Source organism: Bos grunniens, chromosome 11, assembly GCF_055505025.1.
Source record: "Bos grunniens cultivar Pamir isolate PY7600 chromosome 11, Bosgru_T2T1.0, whole genome shotgun sequence".
Classification (NCBI taxonomy): Eukaryota; Metazoa; Chordata; class Mammalia; order Artiodactyla; family Bovidae; genus Bos; species Bos grunniens.
Genome location: NC_141175.1, coordinates 40,392,087 through 40,418,308, shown reverse-complemented (window position 1 = coordinate 40,418,308; position 26,222 = coordinate 40,392,087). Strand labels below are relative to the sequence as shown.

Below are 26,222 nucleotides of genomic sequence, written 5' to 3'. Positions count from 1 at the left end.
CCACTGTGTGACCTTGGGAAAATTATTTTATCTTTCAGAGTCTCAATTTCCTTTTGTGGAAAATAAAGATTGGTAATAGTAATGATCTCATAAAGTTGTTACAAGTTTAATGAGATAATACATGGGAATCACTTACAATAGTGCCTGACACATAGTAAGCACATCATTGGACTGGCGATTATTATATTATTATGAAACTTATGATTGTTATTATCACTTGTGATGTAATGTCCTCAGCACTGGTGAAGTAGTACCAGGCAGCCTGATGCCATGGACAGAGAACCCAGGTCTTTCTCAAGAGGCCAATTTCAACTCACCAGGTGTTGCCTGGGCTCCTACTATGTATTACAGACCACGCTAAGGGTTTCCAAAGATGCATTGGACATAAGGTAATGGATGTAAACTTTATCTTGGAGGCGATAGAAGCCATTGGAGGTTTGATAGAGATGACAAGATGAGTGACAAGATCTGATTTATATTTTAGGAAAATAATTCTGGAAGCAGTGTGAGGAATGAATTGGAGCAAGGAATGATGATCAGCTGGGTCACCAGCTAGGAAACAATTACTGTTGTCAGGAAAAGGGGACCAGGTTTGGGGAAACATTTTAGGAAGTGGGAACTATAAGATCTGTGGCCAGGTCAGATATGAGAAATTATTGCATCATGTAGAACTAGGTTGATATTATGAAGCCAGCTGGCTACCTAGAGAGAGCCCCAAAGGGCGGCATTCCCGTGGTGGATCCGTGGTAGTGTGACAGTCCATCTTGCAGACAAAAAGTTACGTTTGTCCTCACCCGAGGGTTATCCTATCTTTCAGAGTGTGGATTTTACATTGATAAAGTTCCCAATCACTGCCATGTAAAAACCATGCTGATGTATTCATTAATCATGAGAAGTTCTAACTACCAAGTAGAATAGTTATTCTTGTGGCCCATCCGCATATGCTCTCCTTACAAGGTAACCTCCTTAGAAAGCCAAATAGAGATGACAAATTGATTCTGATCCTACTTTCCAAGTAAAATAAACTGTATAATATTGGTGACTAATGGCATAAAGCTGCCACTGCCTAAGACACTCCATTCATTATAGGATACACCAGACTATAGCAGAGACACCCACGAATTTTCCTGTTGGGATCCTGAATTGTATAGACAGGATGCAAACCAGTCTTCTAGGGGCACACTTCAGACATAGCAGAGGAAAGTGATGAGTTTTAGCTTTCTTACTTGTAATCCACATTCACTGAGTGATGGTGTCAAATCAGAAGCAGCTTCCAGGAAGACAAAGAGAGTCTTCTCTTTGATCCACAGCTTCAGGTTTTCTGGTGGCCAAATACTTGCAACACCAGCTGTGGAAGTGCCCTTTGGGTTGTAGGTTGGCAGCTCTGGCAGCCATAATAAAAGGGAAGAAAGAGGGGGAAGCCTAGAAGGGAATGGCATTCCACTGTGTCTCTTTCTGCCCTAATAGAATTGCTTTTCCTTCCAGCCCACAGCTAAGAATGTCCTTTATTGTCTTCTCTACTCAAGGAACAACCCTAATGAAACTCACAGAAGACAGGTAAGGATGCTCCCCATCTCTGTCATTACAAAACCCATCTTTTCTTGAGTAGTTCTGATATTTGTGCCCTCCTGCCAGCCTTGACCTGTTATTTTAATCAAATAGTTCTCTTCACTTATGCCTTGAACTTTGCACATTGACCCATCTGCTAATTTACTCTGCGATGACTTTGATAGAATTTCCTGCTGTTGGTGAAACTTTATAAATGACTGAATCACATTAAGGTAAATTTTACCTTGGTGACTCAGTCTGCTGACGTGGAGCAAAATGTTAGCAAACCAGATTCTTAGGGGACTATATTTTCTTTTCTTTAAATTAGATTTATTTTGTGGATTGAGCACGGTGAAAGCACCAAGAACTTGAAATATTATCATCCATAATTATAAAGGCAGGAAATAGAAAGGGAGGGCTTATGGTACCACAAGATAAAAGACAATCTGAATCAGGTGTGGAAAAATGTTTTTGACATAAAAGGATTATTTAGACCTAGCGTAACACAAACATTGTTTGGGGTTTTACCACTTGTAGGTGAAAACTAGCAGTAACAGAGACGTGTCATTTATTCACAGCTAGGGTGGCGTATAGGAGACGACACTTTTCCTGAGTTAATGATTCTATGTTTTAAAAAGTGGTGTGGTCCACATGAGAGAGGCCCCAGGGTGGGGCACTCTTGGGATTACTGACTGACTTATGTGAACAGGATGGAGAAAGGGAGGAATAGCAAGTACAGGGAGGGCAAAGGACTTTATTCTCTACCATTCTTCTAGAAATGAGAATAGGACTAACAGGATGGAGTAAGGTTTCCTGGAATTTGCACTCACACAGCAATCTAGTCCTTGTTTTTCTCCATGTCTTTGCTTCCCATCTGTAACAAAAATAGTCCTCCGTACCACATGGAATTTCCAAATCCTGTTACACCTTCAGCAGTGTCTATTATAAGCACTCATGCCATATGAGACTCACTGAAACCCCATTTTCAAAATAGAGGTTTCTTATTCCTTATGACAGAAGGGGAAACTGAGCCTTATCTTGTTCCTAAGAAAAGAGCAGAACCCACTGTAGATCCAGGCTGCATATCCTTTCTGCTCCACCTGCTGGTAATCAGAGACTCATGACACCCAAGAAGCCTGTGTGACTTCCCTTCAGTATTGGCCAAGGATTTTAAGAAACTCCGAGACACTATCTGTACCCTGTGGACCACATGCAAGACTCCTAATCTCTCTCAGTCTTTATATATGATAATATCTCGGTCTTAATTTACAAAGATGTCTTTTCTTTAGAGAAAACTCCTCTCTTAGCCATTCTTCACATCCTCCTGTAACCCAAGGCTGCCTAATGCTGTGTTATGCTGATTCCACTCTCTCCATGCCTGAGAGTCTGGCAAGAGACCAAGATCACACATCCCTTGTGGATATTTTGTGTGCTACTGCTCATAGCCTCTGGGAAGTTGGAGAGGTCGGGGAAGGTCACAGATTTATAAACACTATTAGAACGCTGAGGCTTTCAGACCCATTTTGGTTATGCTAGTTCCAATTAGTCATCTGAATCCTACTTTGAATCTAGTTTTTTGTGCCTTTACTACTCTTGGTATCTTGTGCCAAGGAGAAGGCTGGGATTCGAATCTCTACTTTTCTGGATGCAGCATTTAATATTAAAGGATGAAGATACATCAAATAACAGCCAGAAATACCTTGCTAAAGGCTGAATGATTTACGATTAGCAGATATAAACTATTATATAGAAAATGGATAAACAACAAGGCCCTACTGTATAGCACAGGGAACCATGTTCAATATCCTGTGATAAACCGTAATGGAAAAGAATATGAAAAGAATGTATATAAGTGAATCACTTTGCTGTCCAGGAGAAATTAACACAACATTGTAAATCCAACAAAGACTGAATGAGTTTTATGTGGTGACCTCTTGGCCTAAACTACGGATCAGCTGGTGAAGCATGGCAATGGTTCACCGACACATCCCTAACCTTGTCAGCCTGTGGAGAGATGTGGGCAAGCCAGAAAGTATTTAAAATACTTCCTCATGAGATTGGTGTAATGAATTAGGCTTTAAAGCTCCCAAACTGATAGTTTCTGAAATACATAATTTTCAGAGTTTTAGTTTATATTTTTTGAAATATAATAAATATTTATATTTAATATGAAGATCAATTGTCTCATTTGATCTTCATAATATCCCTGCAAGACAGGGAAAGATGCATTATTAGACCTGTATAATAATGTGGAAACTTATAGAATTTTTAAAAACTTGCTGAAAAACAAGACATGAATTAGAGATTCTCTTTATTTCAACAAGAGCAAAAGATTTGGGGCGTATTAAAAGAAATAATATCAAAGGTACATTTGAAACCAATTCTTCGCATTAGGTCCACACAGGGAAACCAGGGGAAGGTTGGACTAATACAGTGAAAAATAATTATGTAAAGTATTATTTTTCACTAACTAAAGATTTTGTTTTTCTCTTTACCTTTAGTTCTCAGCAGTTTGATTATGATATGTCTGCCATAGCTAGTCTTTTTCTTTTTTTGCTTGTTTTTTGAGTTTTTCCTATTTTGGCTTTGTTGAACTCCTTGAATTTAGAAATTTATGACTTTGATCAAATTGGGTGTCTCTGTAGCCGTTATTTTTCAAATAGTTTTTTTTGCACTGGTCGTTTTCCCCTCTCCTTCTGGGATCTCAGTGACATACATGTTCAACCTTTTGGGTGTTATTCCACATGTCCCTGAAGTTCTGTTCAATTGTTTTTTGCAATTTTCTTTCTGTTCTTTATACTAGATTGTTTCTGTCATTCTATCTTCATATTGACTTTCCTTTGTCATCTCCATGCTGCTGCTTAGCTCATCTACTGAATTTCTAATTACAGATACTTTATTTTTTCAATCCTAAAATATCTATTTGGTTCTTTTAAAAAAATTTCCTCTGCTGAGAATTTCTTTCCTTTTATTTTAGGTGTGTTTACCTTTACCTCATGGATTATATTGTTGTTATAGTTATATAACTATAATACTATGACTATAAAAATAGTTATTTTAACTCCTATTATATAATAACTATTATATTATAATTGATAATTCCAGTAGCTCAGGATTGGCTTCTTGTCTTCTCTCTTGAGACTTGGTCACATTTTCCAGGTGATTTGTATGTCAAACAATTTTAGGTTATATTCTAAAAGTTTTTAATATTAGATTGTTAAGACTAAGTCATATTCAAATCCTATAGAGAATGCTGATTTGTTTGTTTGCTTTAGTTGGCAATCGCCATGGCGAAGTTCAGATCACAAGTTCTATCTCTTCTGTGGGTGGTGGTTTTTCTTTTTGGTTCAGTTTTCAGTTTTTGCTAAGTTGCTTTGGGTCTCTGCTGCACATGTGCGGTTCAGAGATGAGCCCGGGACTTACACAGCTTCATACACAGTTAGAAGGATCCCCTTTTCCAGCTCTCTCCTCTCTAGGATTCCCCACACACTAATTTTCTCAGTGAGGGCCCCCCCTTTCCAAGCAAGAAAAACAGGGTTCCTCGTGGAGTTTTGGTCACCACATTGCTGCGTGCAGTTCTGTACCGAGGCCACCCTTGGGACAAAGCCAGGATAATAAAAGAGAATAGAAATGGGATTTCCTCCACATTCTTTGGACCACAGGGACCTCTTTTCCCAGAGGCCAAAAATATGGGGACTTTCTTAGTTTTTCAGATGACATCCCAGGCTACTGCCATGTGACTGAGACCACCCTCGGATTAAAGCTATGAAGGAAATGAAGGAAAAAAAATTGGAATTCATTCCTGTATGGGTTATTTCTCTAGGTTTTAACTCTCCAATTCACCTGATTTTTTGCTTTTCAGAGTTTTACTGTGTTTGCTTTCTTCATTTGTCCAGACATTTTTACAATCAACAGAAAAGACAGCAAATTTAACTCCATCTTACCTGCTGCTGCTTCAGTACTACAGATAAGGACACTGAAATTCAGAGTTTAGACAACTTGTTCAGGTCAAAGAATGAAAATGGCAGAACTGGCATTCTGGTTCTGGATTCTGGATTCAGTTCAACTCATGTGCTTTGCATTCTATCATGCTGCTCTTTCAAGATTTCTTGGCGTCATCAGTTTGAAAAATAATTGACAATGTGTAGCAAGTTTTTTTAGGTTTCTTCATTAACATATTAATTTAAGTTAATTTAAGTGTTAACTGATGTTAAGAGTTGTTAGAATACATTACTTTAGTGTTAACTATTGCACATGAGTCCCTAAAAACTCCCTGGATGGTCTTTTTCCTGATCTTAATAGAAAAATGCTTCAAATGTTTCATTTGAAACCAGACCATGTCAAGGAAGTCCAACTCTTCCTATAAAAGAAAAAAGAAATAGATACTCGAATTAATTAAATGCATTTTTGGTATCTATTGAGATCATATTTTTTTTTGACCTAACTAATACAGTGAAATGCATTGAAAAGATATTTTACTACTGGGTCAGATGCATTTCTGGTTACACTTGGTTGTGATATTTTATTATTTTAAAGTAGAGCTGAATTCTGTTTTGTGTATTTTATTCAGAAATTTTAAATCAGTATTCATAATTATGATTGGGCTACTATTTTCCTTTATATGACTACCTTTAGTAACTGTACTTTTTTAATAATTTTTTTACATTATTACTTCTAGAATTAACCTGATATAAGGTATGAGGGCCATCATTTTTCTCCAGATGTTTAGATGGTTTTTCTAACACCATTTAGATGCTGGGTAAACCTTTACTACTGATTTAAAATTTTAAACTTTCTCATAGACTTGGGTCCTTTGCTGGTTTTCTATTCTGATGTACTGCATTTGTCTGTTCTTATGCTAGTACCTCATTATTTTAATTAGTTTTAACATGGAAAGATAAGTCCTTCCTTACCTCTAATCTTGGGTGAAAATCTGGTCTTTAAGTGACTGGGTTTCTTTTTCCCTACCATGTGCACTTCAAGTAATTATTTAAATTATTAAATATTCCAAAATATACCTGAGTTTTTGCTTGAATTGTATGAAAAGTACAGAATAATCTGAACAAAATAGCATTACATTATTACTGTATCTATTTTCTTACTTAAGGATATATCACTTCTCTTTTATGTCCCCCTGTACGGTTTTGATATTTTCTTCAAATCAGTCTCATGCAGTATTCATTAGGTTTATTCTTAGACGTTTTAAAATTTTGCTTCTGTCATGAATGAATTTCTTTTCTGTTGTATTTTCTAAACTATTGTTCACTATAAAGCAATTAATCTATAGCTTGGGATCCCTGGGCTTTTACTGAACTCCATAAAATTATTTTTTAAGATTTGCAAGTCAAGGAGATTATAATTTGCAACAAAACAGGCCAATGCCTCCCAAACAGTTAAGAAATACTGGCCTGGGGGAAATCATTGCTTTGTAGATTTATTTCTTATCTCAACATTTTAAAGAACCATTTTATTAATTCTAGTATTTTTCTACTTTTGAAGTATTTTTTCTAGCAAGATGGTTACATTATTTGCAATTAATGATAACATCTGTCCTCTTTTCTAATATTTATAGCTGTTATGCCTCTTGGGTATCTTGGGTTGTTTGTTTTTTGATATCGAGTTGTATGAGCTATTTGTATATTTTGCATATTAACCCATCGTCAGTCACATCATTTCTTTTCCATTGTATTCATATCCATCATATATTTTATTTGTGATAAAATGTACATCCATAAAGCTTAACATTTTAAACATTTTTAAGCATACAATGTGATGGCAGTAAGTTGTGCAACCATCACCACTATCCAAGTCCAGAACTTTTTCATCATCCTAAACTGAGACTCTCCCAGTCCCTGGTAACCTCTGTTCTACCATCTATCTCCCTGGATTTGTCTGTTTTAGGTACTTCATATAGAATCATTTAATTTGTGTTCTTTTGTGTTTGGCTTATTTCACTTAACATGTCTTCAAGGTCCATCCACATTGTAGCATGCATCAGAATTTTGTTCATGTTTAAGGCCCAAATAATATTGCTTTGTATGTATATAATGCATTTTGTTTATCCATTTATTTGTCAACGGACATTTGAGTTGTTTCCATCTTTTGGCTGTTGTGAATTATGCTGCTATGAATATTAGCATGTAAATATCTGTTCAAGTCCCTGCATTCAGTTCTTTGGGGGCATACACTAGAAGTAGAACTGCTGGATTATATAGTAATTCTCTGTTTCATTTTTTGAGGAAATGTCATAGTGTTTTGTGTTTTCCACAGTGGCCTCACCATTTCACATTCTTACCAACAACGCATAGAGATTCCAATTTCTTCACATTCTTATTGATCATTTTCTGATTTTTTTAAAAACTGAGATAACTTTGGTTTATAATATTATGTAAGTTTTATTTGTACAACATATATTTCTACTTCAGTGTACACTACAACATGGACACCATTAAAAATTTAGTTTCCATTCATCACCATAGTTGATCCTCTTTAGCCATTTCACATTCACTTACAATACCTTCCCCTCTGACAGCTACTCTGTTCTTTGAATCTACATGTTTGTTTTTGGTTGGTTTGGTGTATTCACTTATTTTTGTTTGTTTGCTTGACTTTTATATTCCACATATGAGTGAAGTCATACAGTATTTATCAGTCTTTCTCCGTCTGATTTATTTTCTCCGAAAATTTCTCCGAAATGATTTATTTCATTTAACATAGTATCCCCTAGGTCCATTCATGCTGTTGCAAATGGCAGGACTTTTTATGCACTTATCTTTTCATGACTGAGTGGTATTCCATTGTGTATTCCTCTCCATACAGACATACACATATACGCACATATTCTTATCCATTCATGTTCTTTATTCATGTCATGTTCATCCATTGACAGTCACTTAAGTTGTTTCTATACATTGGTTATTGTAAGTAATGCTAATACTATGATGAATATGGGGGCACATATGTCTTTTATTATTAGTGTTTTCATATTCTTTGGATAAATACCCAGAAGTCAAGTAGCTGATAGTTCTATTCTTTTTTGAGGAAAACCCATACTGTTTTCCATTAATAGCTGTACAAATTTACCTTCCCATCAACAGTGTTTGAGAGTTCCCTTTTCTCCACATCCTTTCCAGCACTCTTTATTTCTTACCATTTTGTTAATAGCCATTGAACAGGCATGGGGTGATATTTCATTATGGTTTTAATTTGCAATTCCCTGATAATTAGTGATGTTGAACATCTCTTTGTGTGCTTGTTGACTACCTGTATGCCTTTGGAAAAATGTCAATTCAGGTCCTCAACTCATTTTTAAATTGGGTTGTTTTGTTGCTGTTGAGTTGTATGAGTTCTTTGTATTTGGATATTAAACTCACATCAGATATGAAGCTTTTTAGTTTGATGTAGTCTGGTTTGCTGATTTTTTATTTCCTTTGCCTGAGGATATATGCTCAGAAAGATATTGTTAAGACCAGTGGCAAAGAGTGTACTACCTATGTTTTCTTCTAGGAATTTATGGTTTCAGGTCTTACATTCATTTTTAATCCATTTAATCTGGTGGGTTTTTTTTTTTTTCTTTTGTAATAGCCATCCCAATGGGTATGAAATGGTATCTCATTGTAGTTTTTATTTGTATTTCCTTAATGATGATGAATGTTGAGCATTTTTTCATTTGTTTATTGGCACATTCGTATATCTTCTTCAGAGAAATGTCTGTTCAAGTCCTTTGCCCATTTTTTAATTGGGTTGTTTTTTATTGTTGTCATTGAATTCTAAAAGTTCTTTACATATTCTGGATATTCAGCCCTAATTAAATACATGACTTACAAATATTTTCTCCCATTCTGTGAGCTATCTTTTCACTGTGTTGATAGTGTCTTTTAATATATAAAATTATTTAATTTTGATAAATCCAATTTATCTATTTTTTTATTTGGCTGCTTTGTGCTTTTGGTTTTACATTTCAAGAAATTATTGCCAAATCCAAGGTCATAAAGCTTTCCCCTTTGTTTTTTCTAAGAGACTTATAGTTTTAGCTCTTACATTTAGGTCTTTGATCCATTTTGAGTTAATTTTTACCTATGGTTTGAAATAAGGGCATAATTTCATTATGTTGAAAATAGATATCCAGTTTTCCCAGCACCTTTTGTTGAAAACACTATCTTTTCCCCCATTCAGTGGGTGGCACTCTTGTTGAAAATTACTTGATCATATACGCCAAGTTTTATTTCTGGGCCTCTGTTCTATTCCATTGGCCTATACATGTGTCCTTATGCTAGTACCAAACTGTTTCAATTACCATTGCTCTGGAGCAAGTTTTGAAACCAGGAAGTATGAATCTCCCAACTTCTGCTCTTTTCCAAGATTGTTTTGGGTATTTAGATTCCTTTGAGATTCCTCATGAATTTTAAGATAAGTTTTTCTGTTTCTGCAGGAAAAAAAAAAATGTCATTGGAATTTTGACAGAGATTGCATTGAATCTGTAGATCACTTTGAGTAGTATTGTCATCTCAACAATATTAAGTCTTCTGATCCATGAACATAGGCTGTCTTTCCATTTATTGAGGCATTCTTTAATTTGTTTCATCAGTGCCATTGCATTTTTAAACTGACAAATAATATCTTTCAACCCTATGAATATTTTTCTGATCTTGAATTTTTCTTTGTATGTGGAGGGGCACACACTATCACTGTGTTAGAGATAATATATCTTTATCATGAATGTGAATTAGAATTGCCTTATGTGTCCCCCTGTTTCTTATATGAGTTTGCTTCAAAGAGGAAATTTTAACTTTCTTAAATTGCTCCTCTTCTTTCCATCTTATGAGAATTTTTCTTAGTAGAGTGACTCAAAAGAGGAACAACTACATTTACTAGGATTTGAGATGAGTTCTGTCAGAGATCATGTAAATCTTTGTTGAAAATGTGAAGATCATAGGAAAAGAAGATGGGAAAATTTATATGTAGTGTAACTTTTTTTTGAGGAAGGTAGAGACTTAGTATGTTCAAGGTAAGGAGGAAGCTTATGCCAAAGGAAAATAGTCAAGTGTAAATGTTGGATCACTATGTTGAGAATCTATCTCACCATCAACCACAGGCTTTCCCCCTCAAGTCACAGACTTGCAGGCTGGTAGGTCCTTCTGTCACCTTGATGTCAGCAGCTCTACATCTTGCAGGAATTATTCTAAGAGTCTGGCATGTATATAACACGCTTACCAATTTGCCAGCAATGCAAAACATTTTCCCTTCATACTAGTTCAGCTGTTTTTGTAGCATTTTGGAAAGAAAAAGAAAGGTGGAAATGTGTAGAACCAGATCACTGTTTTTAACTGGAAATTTCACCTTTCTTGTAAACTTTGCAAGATGAAAAAAAACAAAGCATAATGAAACAACTGTGAGTCAAAGAATTATTATGTCTTATCCAACTCAATGGCTCACTTCACTGCTAAGAAAATTATTCTCAGAGAGGTTGAATTATTTGCCTAAATTCATATAAGTGGTCAGTAAGAGTAGGATTTCTTTTTAATTCACAGAATTAAAATGTTTAAATCCAATGATTTTTTTTTCGATTACATTACATAGCTTACCTAATTCACTGTATCTGTATGCATACTGTTATCCTTTTTCTTATCTGTGGAATAATTAAATGGTAGCAACCACTCTACATATAATATGTGCAAATACAGAAGTATATATGCATTTGTGTGTACATATATATGTGTGTGTGTATATATATATATATATATAGTCTTCTATTAATGGCTTATTATGTACTGACAACCTAGAATATGTTTTTCAATTATAATAGAAAATAATGATACCTACCTTGTAAGGTTGCTATGGGAATTATATTATTTATTATGTTTTATGTAGATGGGGATACTGAGTCAGAAAAGGCTCAAGGCCACTCTACTGTAAATGTAGAAACCTGGATTTGAGCCCGGGAACCATGGCCCCAATGTCCCACATGCCTAATCACTGCACTATAGAGTTTCCCACAGTTTTACTACTATATACAGTTTTAAATTAAAAATAAACCTGAGCCTACATAACTCACCACCCCAAACCCTCTGACTTCTTCCAGAAAGCATTTCCCCTGAAAGCATGTGCCCTCTACACGTTTTATCTTTGCGGCCTTTTAACAACATAGCTTGGAAATACTCCTCACAAAGAAGTACAGAGGTAGAATCAGCAATTTGCAGATGGGGTTAAGAGGTTAAGCATCTTGCTTATTGCTTAAGGAGTTGGAAAGAAAGCCAAGGACGCTTGGCTCAAACTGCTGAGTAGAAACCAAGAGACCACACTTCTGTCTCCCTCCCAGTCAGCCTTTGGTTTGGTCGAGAGTGTGGTTTTGCCATCAGTATCATGGGGGAAAATGACATATTCTGAACACATCACTTGATTCCTGGAGCAGAATGATTGCAGGCTGTCATTACCAAGGGGCATAATTCTGAAAGCTTTTTCTAAATTTAAAAGTAACAGGAGAGAAAAAGAGTCTTCAGATACTTTGTGCTTGAAAGCACCTGGATTCATTCCATTTTGAAGAACTCTTCATGCGGATACAAGAAGATTTGATGGCAAAATTAAGAGAAATGGAGCAGAGCACTTATTATATATCTTCTCCTTTTGACTGAGAGAGAATATCATGGTGTCTCAGTCTATGGGAAGGTCCTTACCTCTCTGTGCCTCTGTTTCTCTGATTGTGAAATGAATACTGTTACAATCATCCCTACCTCGTAGAACTGTTGAAAGGATTAGCAATGCCAGCCGCCTAGTAGATGGTGCTGTTACATTTGTGGTTATTGTTGGGGGTTTTAACAAAGAATTAAGGAATCACCCTAAATCCTCATGGACACATCCCACTTAAATCATCACAGCATAGCCAAGAATAATTCAGAGCAAGTCCCCGGGTCTCCATGCCTCACATCCCTCTCTGAAGTTTTTAACCGTTGGCTGGTCTCTCCCTACACAGAGTGATATGGGTAGAAAAGACTGCTTTGGCATGGCGTCAGGTACAAATGATTGTTTCCTTTGTCTAATGGTTCTAGCAAGACTTCCTCCAGACGGGAGCACACAGGCAATGTCTCTAGAGGAAGATTGTCTAAGGGCGTCTCATATTGAATCTCAATGATGGTAAAAAAGAACCCACCTTAAAGCAATTCAGTAGGTCTAGGAACAGATGGATGTGTGAGAGCAGACTGTGCGCTTCTCACAGTCTCCCTCTGGAGGGCCGCTGTTAGGAAGGAGAAAGAAAAGGCATAGCCCTGGGGTCCCTAGGTTGAGTTTGAAGTGGCTCATCAAAATAAGAAATTTCCTCAACATCCTTTCATCTTTAAAATGAATGTACACTTGTATTCTATTCTGTAACACACCGATGTTTAACTTCACATAAAAATCATGTTGAGTCCTTTCTCAAATTTTGGAGTATAATCTATGCCCTAGGAAAAAACATTATACAGACAAACACACGCACACATCTTCTGTGTCTTTGTGTACAGTTCACTGTCCTGTACCAAGTTTGGATGCCACATACGTAGTAGAGACAACACACACTTTGTACCAGGACCAGCCTCAGCTCCAATCTGGGCTCTACCAGCACATAGAAAATCTGTTTTCTTTTCAAATGCATGATGAAGATAAACACCATTGGGTGGTGTTGTGATGCTTTGTGAACTAATGCATAGAAAGAGCCTAGCAGAGACCCCAGCACAGCATGGATCCTCAGGAAATACAACTTGCCCTGCTCACCTACTATCTGGCATGTGGCATAGATAAAGGATAACATCTTACAGACCAGCAGCCACAAACATTCTTATCTGGATGAAGCCAGCAAGGCAAACGTCAGAAATAGCAGCATCAAACATGGTAGAGTTCTCATATTCAAATCAGAGAGCTAAGACCAACACATTTTCTGTGGGCTAACCAAAAAAAATCTACTATTGGTCAACATCAGGCTTGTCCATCACCTCCTAATCCCTTGGCCTCTCGGGTGGGAACGTGAACCTCAGGTTTAGCACTGCCTTTCACAGGCTCAGAATGCTTCCTTGTGAACTGTGGTTCAGCCTTTGATATTCACCCTCAACAATTTTTAAAAACCATTAAATATTTTAAGTATAACCAAAGTATACAAAGAAAGGATTGTAAACCCTCATTATCCACCACCAAGCTTATGAAAGAAAATGCTACATGTTTTGACACCCCTCTTTCTCTTATCAGAGATATTACTATCCTGAAAGTAGGATTTATCATCTTAATGACTGTTGTATATTTTTGCATACCCATGAATAATGTATTTTTTCATATTCAGTTTTATAATAAACTATCATACTGTGTTCTTCTTGAGCTTGCTTTTTACACTTAACATCATGTTTTTGAAACTTTTTCTATGTAGATATGTGTAGCTACACTTGGTTCATTTTAACTAATGTATACTTTCTGTTGCATTGCATTATATTGTAATAATGTACCACCATGTACTAATCTATTCTCTCATTAATATACAATTAGTTTGTTTCTAACTTTTCACCATTATAAACAAAGTTGCATTGAACATTCTTGTACCTGTCTCCCAGAAGGTGGGAAGCAAGATTTCTCTGATATAGAGATATATACCTAGGGATTGAATTGCTAGGTCTTTGGTATGTGAATATGTAACTTTAGTAGACATGATTTAATTGTACTCCAAAAGGGCTGCACCAATTTACACTGCCATTAGTGATTATAAGAATTTTCATTTCCCAACATTCTACCGATGTCTTGTGTGATTCTCCTATTCTTATCAAAGAGATGTGCCCACATATGACTTGTGGATTGGATTATCTGGTGTGAACCTAGTATATTCCTACCTACTCCCACCTCCAGCCCAACATTGCTCCAAAGTGTGACAAGGAAGTCCTGTCTTTTGGAGAGAACTGTAGCTTTTTTCAGCGTGACCAGAACAGCAGACTCTTGTCTATTATCTACCGTAGAACTGTCTACTTTCAGCTTCCATCCAAGAAAGTGACTCTGGGCTCCTCATTCTCTGTTGCTCAGGATTTGGCAGAGTGTTACTCTATCCTCTGCCCCTGCAAACACTCCTTGTGGTCAGTAGTACTAAGCTCAGGTACATCAAACTGACCATCTTAGATGCCACCAGCACCAGGAGAGACCCTGTCCCTATTGAACTAAGAGGATTGTGGAACTAAATGTTCTCACAGGATAAAAATCTGTATTTGGGCAACCCTGACTATAGAGCCTACTTTGCACCACTCCCATCTCTTGCAAAATATGACTCAACTAGGGGAAAGGGTTAGTGATGGGGAAGGTCTTACAGGTTGGTGGCTCAGAGGTTAAAGCATCTGCCTGCAATGCAGGAGACCTGGGTTCGATCCCTGGGTTGGGAAGATCCCCTGGAGAAGGAAATGGCAACCCACTCCAGTATTCTTGCCTGGAGAATCCCATGGATGGAGGACCCTGGAGAGCTACAGTCCACAGGGTCACAAAGAGTCAGACACGACTGAGCGACTTCACTTTCACTTTCAATGCCATAGGAAACTGCATGGGGAAAACCACTCTGCAAATGAGTAATAAACCAAATTAGAGTTGTATACAGAGGAGTTTGTTTGGACAAATTCATCATGTTGCCCTGTGATTAAACCATTGTTCCTGTCCTTTATGCTAGCTTAGGACAGCTCAGGAATTTGGAAATTCCTTGATGGGCTCCAGTTACTGGTCTGCACTTGACCCTGTGTCGTACTGTAGACTACTCCTGCCTGTCAAATGTAGCCTCTCCAGTTACCAGCAGATTCCCAGGTTCTGCTTCTATTTCAACCATTGGTCCTAACATAAAATCAGATGCAGGACTCTGAGCTGGAAGGAAGCTGGTAGATCTTATAGTTCCACACTTTCACTTTGCATTTGAGAAACCAAAGGTTGACATGTGTTAGAAGTGGCAGAACTAGAATTCAATTCAGTCTGATTTCCTGCAAAGTCCATGCTCTTGTGAATGGTACTGAACCCATGTGAAGAATGAGACTGCCTTGTAAGACAGTGTGAAAAAAGTGAAAGTCGTTCAGTTGTGTCTGACTCTGCAACCTCATGGACTGTAGCTCCTCTGTCCATGGAATTCTCCAGGCCAGAATACTGGAGTAGGTCGCCGTTCCCTTCTCCAGGGGTTCAGTGTAGGTGTAAGAATAGGGGATCTGGGTTCTGGGGCACTCCAGTCTTTAAAGTTCTAGAAGAGAAGGCAAAGCTTACTCAGAAATGAGAAAGGACAACTGATGTGGGAAATGGAGAGAGGATGCTACAATGGAAGTCAAGAGAAGAAAGCATTTTTAATTGAGAGAGGGGAGTTAACTGTGCTGCTGTTAAAGAGTGAGTAAGAGGAAGGCAGAGAAGTAACCATTAAATTGGGAATGTGGTGATCATTGAGGGCCTTGAAATAGGCAGTTTCAGTGGAATTGTTGAGTCAAAAGTCACTGCAAAATGAGCTAAAAGGTGAGGGGTTTCAATTTTAAATTGAGAGGGAAAGACATTTTAGCCCCTTTTCTTGCAAAAAGCACCCACAATCAGGAGAAGGTGAGACAAAACCACAAAGCCCATCTTTGAGGAAATTAAAACCACAAAAACACAGGACAGAAAAAAAACAGAGAGTGGCAAACGATGTAAGCAGTGTGGAGAGAAGTCATACATAATAAGAGATACTGAGGAGGAAATAGCCTTGTAGCCTTGCAGAACCTTGGAAAGCTCAAAACCTGGAACTGTCTTCTGCTACTGCAGAAGGCAAGAAAGTGTTACAGGGTGAAGACTAGGACATGTTTAAAAGTTTACCTAAGGATCTTTTCAACCTTCAGAACCACTTGCTTCCACTACAATTTGAAAAATTCCCTCTTTTCCAACTCCACTAGAAAAGAGAAGTGTATTCTCTGGCAAAATTAAACAAGAAAAGTTTCATGGACAGACACCACACAAGGGAGATTATGGAGACGTATGCACAATAAATGTTGCTACTTCCAACCCTCTCCCTTGTCAATTCCAGAATTAACACCTAAGGAAAGAGTTTGAAAACGACTTCTCTGTAGAAATAATCATTTCAGAGGGGAAAAAACGTTCATACACTGATGCATCGGTGGATGATCCATCCAACAAAGAATCCTGTTGATAAAAGCTGATCACCCACCACCTGGTATGCCCCACCATGCACGCAGGGTTTCCCAAGTGGCACTAATGGTAAAGAACCTGCCTGCCAGTGAAGAAGATGTAAGAGACATGGGTTCGATCCCTGGGTCAGGAAGATCCCCTGGAGGAGGGTATGGAAACCCACTCCAGTATTTTTGTCTGGAGAATCCCATGAACAGAGGAGCCTCATAGGCTACAGTCCATAGGGTCACACAGAGTCGGACACAACTGAAGCAACTCAGCACACACGCACGCACCGTGCACACAGAGCTTCCAACACACACGCACGCACCGTGCACACAGAGCTTCCAACCAGTCTTAGTCTTGTTCAATCACTATGAAGAGATAGATAAAGATCACTTTACATTTGAAATCTTTACCAAGAAAAACTGGGAAGCAAGTACTCTTTCAAGAAGTTTTGTTTTGAAGAGACATGCAAATGAATTGGTCAATAGCTAGAGGGACATGTGGGGTCACAGAGGATTTATTTTGTTACGATGAAAGGTACTAGAGTATATTTATATGCTGGTAATCATCTCCAGTATTTTTCTTCCTGTCTTGAAACAAATGTGTAGTCGCAAATATTTAGAAAAAGCCTTTATAGTATGTCTGCTTCTAGTTAGGATGTAGAGGGATGTGAAAAACCTTCATTTCCATGGTCAACCAGAAAAGCCCAGACAAAATAAAATTCATATGTTCCACTGGGGCTAGCAGACACACAGGAAGCACTGATGAGATGAGAGAGAAACAAGCCCAGTAGAACTGAGCAGACATCTGCAGAAGCTTCTGTGCTTGAAGGTGGCCACCTGATCTGGGTTTGGGAAATTAGAAATGTAGGTGAGCCATGGACAGACCTCTCAGGTATGAGGGAAAGTCAGCTGAACCTTAGACAACAATGTTCACCAAAGAGATGGATTATCTTAAAGAGCCCCAATAAAGAAAAATTTCTCAGCCTAATAATTCTTCCCTCTCATCCAAACCTCTGCAGTTTCCCAAGAAAGTAGCAGTAAAAGAGTTGTTGAAAATGAGAGAGAAATCACTTCATCCCATTTGTGGTGCTTGCTTGGATTCTGGAGTCCTAAGTCAAGCAAAATTATCTGAAACTGCACCTAACTCCCATCTCAAATACAGAAAAGATCACAAAGACAGGGCTGGGAACTGGGTTAATAACAGGGAATACAGTCTAATTAAAGCTGTATCCCAAACGAAGATCAACCTAACTCAAGAGAGAATCTAAACATTCAGCACCACCCCGACTCCAGCTCACAAAGACAAAAGGCTTACAGTCTCCAGTTAGTCAAAAAAAACAAATCAATATTATACCTAAGTTTCCACTGCTTTTAAAAAATATACCATGTGTGAAATACAAATTTAAGAATTGTGAGACATGGGAAGTAGGAAAGTGTAACCGATGATCAAGAAAAAAACAGGAATGGTAGCAAACTACAAATGACTCAATTATTGGAATTAATAGACAGGAATTTAAAACAACCACTATAAACATATAAAGAATTTACAGGAAAGGGTGCATATAATGGAGAAAGACATGGAGTATCTGAAAAATAAGAAAGAATCTCAAAACACCAAGTGAAAACTGCAGACTAAAAAATACAATATCTGCAGAAAATGGATTAATGAATTAAAAACACATTAATAGAAATTATCTAAATTGAAAGAGAGAAGGGAAAACATGGAGGGTGATGAACCAGATCTTATTATTTGTGGGGTGATATCAAGTGATCTAATATATGTATAATTAGAATACTAAACATGATATTTCACACACAGATTCAAGAAGCTGAAAGAACCCCAAACAGGATAAATTTTTTAAAAAATCACCTAAGCACATCACAGCTGAATTCTTGAAAACCAAGCACATGACAGCTGAATTCTTGAAAACCAGAATAAAGAGAGAATCTTAAAAGCTGTCAAAGGGGGAGGGAAAAGACATATTACAGAGAAATATCAATGAAAATCTTGTACTTTCCCTGGAAAAAAGCTTGTGCAATCCAAAAGACAAAGGATCAATATCTTTAAAGAGATAAAATGAAAAAAAGTCCAACCAGAATTCTGTATCCATTGAAAATATCCTTAAAATTAAAGGCAAAGTCAAAACGTTTCTAGAAAGAAAAAATAAGCTGAGAGAATCATTACCAGCATATCTGTGTTACAAAATAAATAAATGTTAAAAGAAATTTTTCAGAGAAAAAATGATACCAGGTGTAAACTACCCATCAGATCAGATCAGTCGCTCAGTCGTATCCGACTCTTTGTGACCCCATGAATCCCAGCACGCCAGGCCTCCCTGTCCATCACCAACTCCCGGAGTCCACTCAGACTCACGTCCATTGAGTCAGTGATGCCATCCAGCCATCTCATCCTCTGTCGTCCCCTTCTCCTCCTGCCCCCAATCCCTCCTAGCATGAGAGTCTTTTCCAATGAGCCAACTCTTCACATGAGGTGGCCAAAGAACTGGAGTTTCAGCTTTAGCATCATTCCCTCCAAAGAAATCCCAGGGCTGATCTCCTTCAGAATGGACTGGTTGGATCTCCTTGCAGTCCAAGGGACTCTCAAGAGTCTTCTCCAACACCACAGTTCAAAAGCATCAATTCTTTGGCGCTCAGCCTTCTTCACAGTCCAACTCTCACATCCATACATGACCACAGGAAAAACCATAGCCTTGACTAGACGAACCTTTGTTGGCAAAGTAATGTCTCTGTTTTTGAATATGCTATCTAGGTTGGTCATAACTTTCCTTCCAAGGAGTAAGCGTCTTTTAATTTCATGGCTGCAGTCACCATCTGCAGTGATTTTGGAGCCCAGAAAAATAAAGTCTGACACTGTTTCCACTGTTTCCCCATCTATTTCCCATGAAGTGGTGGGACCGGGTGCCATGATCTTCGTGTTCTGAATGTTGAATTTTAAGCCAACTTTTTCACTCTCCACTTTCACTTTCATCAAGAGGCTTTATAGTTCCTCTTCACTTTCTGCCATAAGGGTGGTGTCATCTGCATATCTGAGGTTATTGAAATTTCTCCCGGCAAACTATCCATAACAACACATTAAAAACAACAACCAGAAATGATAACTATTTTCTTTTTCATTTATAATTTTATTTTTTGTTTTTGACTGTGCTGGGTCTTTGTTGCTGTGCGAGTTTTTCTCTGGTTGTGGTGAGCAGGGGCTACTTCTCTAGTTGTCGTGTATACAGGCTTAATTGCTCCCCAGTATGTGGGATCATCCCGGACCAGGGATCGAACTACTGTCTCCTGCATGAGCAGGTGGATTCTTCACCACTGAGCCACCAGGGAAGGCCAACTATTTTCTTAATTTCATAAAAGGATGATTATTTAAGTCAGAAACAATTAACACTATATTTTGGAGTGTATTACATACAGAGGTAGAATATATGACAACAATAACTCAAAGTATGACAGAGAATTACATGGAAGTATAATACTAAAAGGTTTTTCCATTATATGAGAAGTAGCGTGATATTAACTTATTATAAAATAAGGATAAATATCATAATCCATATAGCAACTGCTGAAATGAAATGTAAGGGAGGATATCACTAGAGATCCTACAGATATTAAAAGAGAATGAAGGAATATTAAGAGAAAAGTAATAGAAATAAATTCAACAATTATAATGGATATTAATGAATACCTATGCATGTTACTATCTATAAATTATACCTAACTTTAAAAAATATAACAATGGATCTTTGGTTCAACATGCATCCTGATGTCATTAATCATACTGGCCTACTCTGAGATAAAAATCGTAAAGAGGACATGATCTTTATACATTATAAACAAGTGATTAGAGTTGGTTACGGGACTTCCCAAGTAGCAGCAAAACGTCTTTCTTTGCTATTCTGTTCGGTTCACTCCATGTTTTGGGTAGCCGACACTGGAGGCCTGAGACATCTGGAAAGGTTGTGAGTGTAGCATTAGTGGTTAATTGTGATGCATGTTTACTGTATCCTTGAGGTTCCAAAGCCAAAAACTGCAGGACATTTGAGGAAAGTCAGTTCCACGGAAGCTCCTTCACTAGGAGGCAAAAATTGGCCAATTCAGAGCTGACGCTGGGTGTCAGAAAGGTGGTGGTGGAGTTTATTTTTTATAGACTGGAAATGTGGTAGACATTGCCCAACCCCAAGGTGGATTTTGCAGTAGAAGAATCACTGGGATACTTGGGGTAAAAAGTTGTTGAAGTGCTTCTTGATGTACTTATGTACATTCCTCCTTTAATGGTTCAATCAGCAAATATTAAAATATCACAGTACAACTGGAATCCCAGAAAGTAATCTTCAAGAAATGTAGAAAAATTCCAGGATAAGAGAAAGCCCAACAGACACTGTAACTGATTCTCCCCACCCCCTCCCCCTACAAACCAGCATAGTATGGGTGCAAAGTGAGTGCTCAGTAAGTAGTTGTGAAAATGAATGAATGGATGGATGGACTGTCCAAAGTGGAGTCATTCATTCAGCAACAAATCACTCAACTATGTCCATCATTAAGTATTGCAGGAGTTGCAAAAGGAACACAAGACATGTGGCCTGAAAACCCTTAACTTCTAAGTAGGAACACTGGCAGACATGTGAAACCACCAAGGAAAAGAGGAGACTCTTTAATAGCAGCCTGTTTTCGTAGGATTCCCAGACTCTCTCATTTCCCAGGAAGATAACATTTCATTTGGTAATACCCCAGTTCTCAGAAAAAGGAGAGGTTCTTATCAATCCCTTTAAAAGACCTTTCTCCCCGCTTTCTTTCATTTCTAAGACAGCATTAAAAAAATAGGTCTTTATTAATAGTTCTGTTGTCCCAGAATTAAAACAGACCCACAATTTCCATGAAACCATCTGTTTTGTTTGCTTGGATGTTGTGGGAGCTTAGAGAAGGGGCATGGAGTAGGGAGATGGGGCCATAAGTCATCTGATCTTTCACCAACTAAGGGTGGTATAAAGGAAGTTTGACCACTGCTTGGGACCAGTGAGCTCATCATATCTTGCCAGACACATCAAGGATAAGGACAGCTCCCAAAACAGCCTGTGCTTGTTCTGGTACCAAAAAAATAGAAAGCTCAAGAAAACACTTGTAAGGAAAGGAAATAGGCTTAGAGAAAACACCCCCGTTCCCAGACATTTTTTGGCAGAGAAAAATACAAAGCAGCCAGGGAATCTTTTCCACACCCCCAGTATCCCGTTTTTCTTTCCTCTTTTTAAAGTTCCAATTTTAACACAATACACCAATTTTAGTGTTACCAAAACGTCCTAAACCTCACTAGTCAATGACCCAAGACAAGACCACATTTACTTTTTTGGTTCACATTTCCTTTCAATGCCCTATCTGCGTCCACCTAATTAGAAATTATCCTCCGACTCCATAATGCACCTCAGCTATACCGGAGAGTTTCAGCGTATGACCTCTGTGACTTAGGAACAAACCCCAGTTTTCTGTCTCAGCCACACTCTCCTATCCCAGCTTCACCATCCTGCCACCTTGTTGGCCCTTGTTGCTGTTGTTCAGTTGCTCAGTTGTGTCCGACTCTTTGCAACCCCATGCACTGCAGCACACCAGGCTTCCCTGTCCTTCACCAACTCCCGGAGCTTACTCAAACTCATGTCCGTCTAGTCGGTGATGCCTTCCAACCATCTCATCCTCTGTCGTCCCCTTCTCCTCCTGCCTTCAATCTTTCCCAGCATCAGGGTCTTTTCAAATGAGTCAGTTCTTCACATCAGGTGGTCAAAGTATTGGACCTTCAGCTTTAGCATCAGTCCTTTCAATGAATATTCAGGATTGATTTCCTTTAGGATTGACTGGTTTAATCTCCTTGCAGTCCAAGGGACTCTCAAGAGTCTTCTTCAACACCACAGTTCAAAAGCATCAGTTCTTCAGCTCTCAGTCTTCTTTATGGTCCAACTTTCACATCCATACATGACTACTGGAAACACCATAGCTTTGACTAGATGGACCTTTGCTGTTACCCTCATGAAAAGGCTGACCTGCAGGGCAAAGCTGCCCTCTGCCAGGTGAATGCTAATGCCACCCTCCCCCTACCATGGTGGCCTCATGGGGGACTCTGCTCTCATCTTTAACCCTCCTTCTAATGCACAGATATGTGCTCTTTCTCATCACCGAACAGCAGAGTTGAAATTAAACTATGGCTTTTAATGGAATTTATTAAAATGTGGGGGTTCTGTAAAGAGGTACAGCGTAGAGAATGGTTTATAGTTACATGGACCCAGGCCTGCCCTACAGTCAATTACTACCAGGTGAGCTTCTGCCTGGCCACTGTCCACATGTAGCAATGAAGCCTATTCCCTCCCCTACCTCTTTAGCAAATATTTTTTGAATGTCTGTAATGTTCCAGGTATGTCATAAACACAGAAGATTAGTGGAGACCCAAACAGACATGGCCCAATGCTCATGGAGTTTAAAGTCTAAAACTGAAACAAATGAACTAAACTGAACAGATGATGACATAATCAAATGTTACTAGTTATAAAATGTCCTAAGTGCTATAAAGCAAAAATTGTGGGATACCCTGTAAAGTCTGATTGAGGGAGCTAAGTGTCCAATGAAGCTACTTTGAGCAATTGATATTTAGCTTGGGATTGAAGGCTGGGAGAGAATTAGCCCAGTGGAGAGCTGGGCAAAGAATATCTCCCATCCCTAGGCAGCAGTGACTGCAGATGTGAAGGATCTGTTGGAGAAAGGAGCTAGGGATGACCAGTGGCACTCAAATGAAGGGAGTAGGGGCAGACTGGTGCAAGTTGAGACCGTCAGGCTGGCAGAGAACCATCCCATGTAGGCCCTTGAAGGTTGTGGTAAGGATTTGAGATCTTATGCCAAGTGTAATCAATTACTATGAAGGGTTTTGAGCAGCGGAGTGAATGGCATGTTTTGACACATAGTTTAAGAACATGTGGAGATTGAACAGAAGAGGGTTGAAAAGGCAGTCTGATAGCTAATGACTTTCCCAATAGTCTAAGTAAGAAATGATGGTGGCCCAGGCCATGAGGTTGGCAAAAGAAATAGAAGTGTCAGTCTCAAGATATCTTTAGAATACAACCAATGGAATCTAATGTTAGATTACATAGGGGATTAGGAGAGAGGGGAGTCAAGGTAGAGGGGGTCAAAGAAGGCTTCCAGTTAGATGATTTGGGCAGCTTGGCACGTGAGCTGATATCTGGGCACTGATAAGAGAAGCAGACAATACTCTGTACGTCTCCCAAAGTCTAAGTTACTTGACCTTAAATATTCCACCTTAGAAGCATCAGCAACCTCAGTTTAAACCCTATTCAATTCGTCTTTTAAAACTTCCAACCTGACGATCCAGTCTCACCTATGAGCACCCCATTACATCAGTTTAACAAAAATATTAATTCTGCGTTGGGCTTCCTCTTTAAGCAATTACCAGTATATACAAGTAATAAATTTTATCCATTCATTTGTTCATTCATTTATTCAAGAGAGGAATAGTTTATCATAGTGACCGAGAGCAGGGTCTCTAGGTTGAAATCCCACCTCTGCCACTTGGTAGTGAAGGAGCTTTGGACAACTTCCTTAAAGTCTAGAGCTGAAACAAACAGATGTTATTAGTTATAGAATTCGTTATTTATAAATTAGTTATAAAATGTCAAATGTTATTAGTTATAAAATGTCGTAAGTGCTATAAATCCAGAATTGTCAGGTGCCATGTGAAGTCTGATTGAGGGAGCTAATTTGAACTGGGGAAGTCAAGTGACTATTTAATACTTTCAGCAATATAGTGACTCAGTTTCCTTATCTGCAAAATGAAGATAACTCTAGTATCTACCTCAGAGAGCTATCATAAGGCATAAGTGAATTAATTGTATGTATTTTTCAAACAGTTTGACACAGTATTAGTACACAGATGGTATTAAAATTTGCCATTGCTCTTCATTAATTCAAGTTTTACTGAAAACTTCTCACTGTTCTATGCTGCTTGGCAAAGTAGAAATCCAGGCAAAAAATTTTTTTTCTTCTAATCAGGCAGATTTGATGTCAAGCCTCTGTTCTCTTACTTAACCTCTCTGAACTCGTTTTCTTACCTGAGGGCAATGATACCCACCTGGAGTGGTTATTATGAGGATGAAATCTGAAATCTGTGTAGGGCCTGTATCTAGTGGATGCTCAGTGAACATTAGTTTCCTTCCCTGCTGAAAAGAACTTTCCCCACCCAATTTAAATTGTGCATCTCCACCCTCTGCCCCTAAAGAAACTCCAGTGGGAGGAAGAATAATTTCAAACCCTTTATGGGCTTACTATTCATGAATGAAGTTCATTTTTTTTTCTTTTGTCAAAAACTACACTTTCTTGCCCTTTTCAGCATAGTATGCTATGCTAAGTCACTTCAGTCGTGTCCGACTCTGTGCGACCCCATAGACGGCAGCCCACCAGGCTCCCCCGTCCCAGGGATTCTCCAGGCAAGAACACTGGAGTGGGTTGCCATTTAGCTATGTAATTGATGGGAATGTGTATGTGGACATCTAACATCCCTAAGGGAATGGTCCACAAGGATTCTAATTGGTCCCCTAAGCTTCATGTTTTCCGCTGCTGTCAGACCCTTTCCCAAGACCATAACCACTTCCTCTTCCTGCACCACTACCACCTTGAGCAATCAAAGTAAGAAAACACAGACTCCAACCCACAGAAAACACTGTTGGTGTCCTGGAAAGCCCAGTTTGCCAGGGTCTTTATTTTCAAAGCTGACTACTTGGTTTTCTCTGGCGCAATGGTGCTGGTGGCATTTTGCTCCAGACGCCTGTCCCTCCTGCCTGTGGTCCTTGTGGTGACCTTGCCCTGGGTTGTTAGCACCCGCCTCTCTCCGGACTACATGAGCCCTTTGCATCTCGATATAAAGTTGCCTAGGGTGGTATGTTTCCTTCAAGACCAGTTGCATCTCAAGACTTGTTCCCAATGTAGAGTGAAAACTTTGTCCTGTTCCAGGGAATGGAAAATTTTCACCCACAGACTCCTGAAGAAGTGTCCTTTCCCTCAGTCCCTGGAATCTCATTTACTCTACACTATGGCTTGCCCTAAATTGATGATTTACTGCAAAGACTTTCCTGCCGATAGGCTTTTATGGGACTAATGGGGTAATACAGACTATCCATGGAGATAAAGACTAATGCATGTGACTATCAACAGCAAAATAAAAACAAGACTAACAGGGTGTCTTTGGATTTCAGGGAACAGATCCGTCAAGGGCTAGAAGAACTCCAGAAGGTTCTGCCAGGAGGAGACACTTACATGCATGAAGGATTTGAAAGGGTAACTTTAAAAAGAGTTTTAAACTCCAAATGTAGATTGTGATGTAGAAACAGGGATGACTGATGAGATGAGACACATGTTTTAACAGAACTAAGCCACACTCAATGGCAAGAGTAAAAAAATTTCCCAGAAGTGTGTACCCAATAATTCCATCCAAAAGAGCTGAATAAATGAAATTCCTTCCTCCTTCCCTGACACTGGATGAAGAGTCTCAGC

The 26,222-nt window shown here is 38.6% G+C and overlaps 1 protein-coding gene across 1 annotated transcript in view; it reads left to right on the top strand.

Annotated features, from left to right (window-relative positions):
* ANTXR1 (ANTXR cell adhesion molecule 1) overlaps positions 1-26,222 on the top strand; it is a 258,178-nt gene that overhangs the window by 30,852 nt on the left and 201,104 nt on the right. The window contains exons 3-4 of the mRNA XM_086326257.1: positions 1,486-1,557; positions 25,925-26,006. Coding sequence (XP_086182383.1) covers positions 1,486-1,557; positions 25,925-26,006 — 154 coding nt within the window. The remainder of the gene's footprint in view (positions 1-1,485; positions 1,558-25,924; positions 26,007-26,222) is intronic.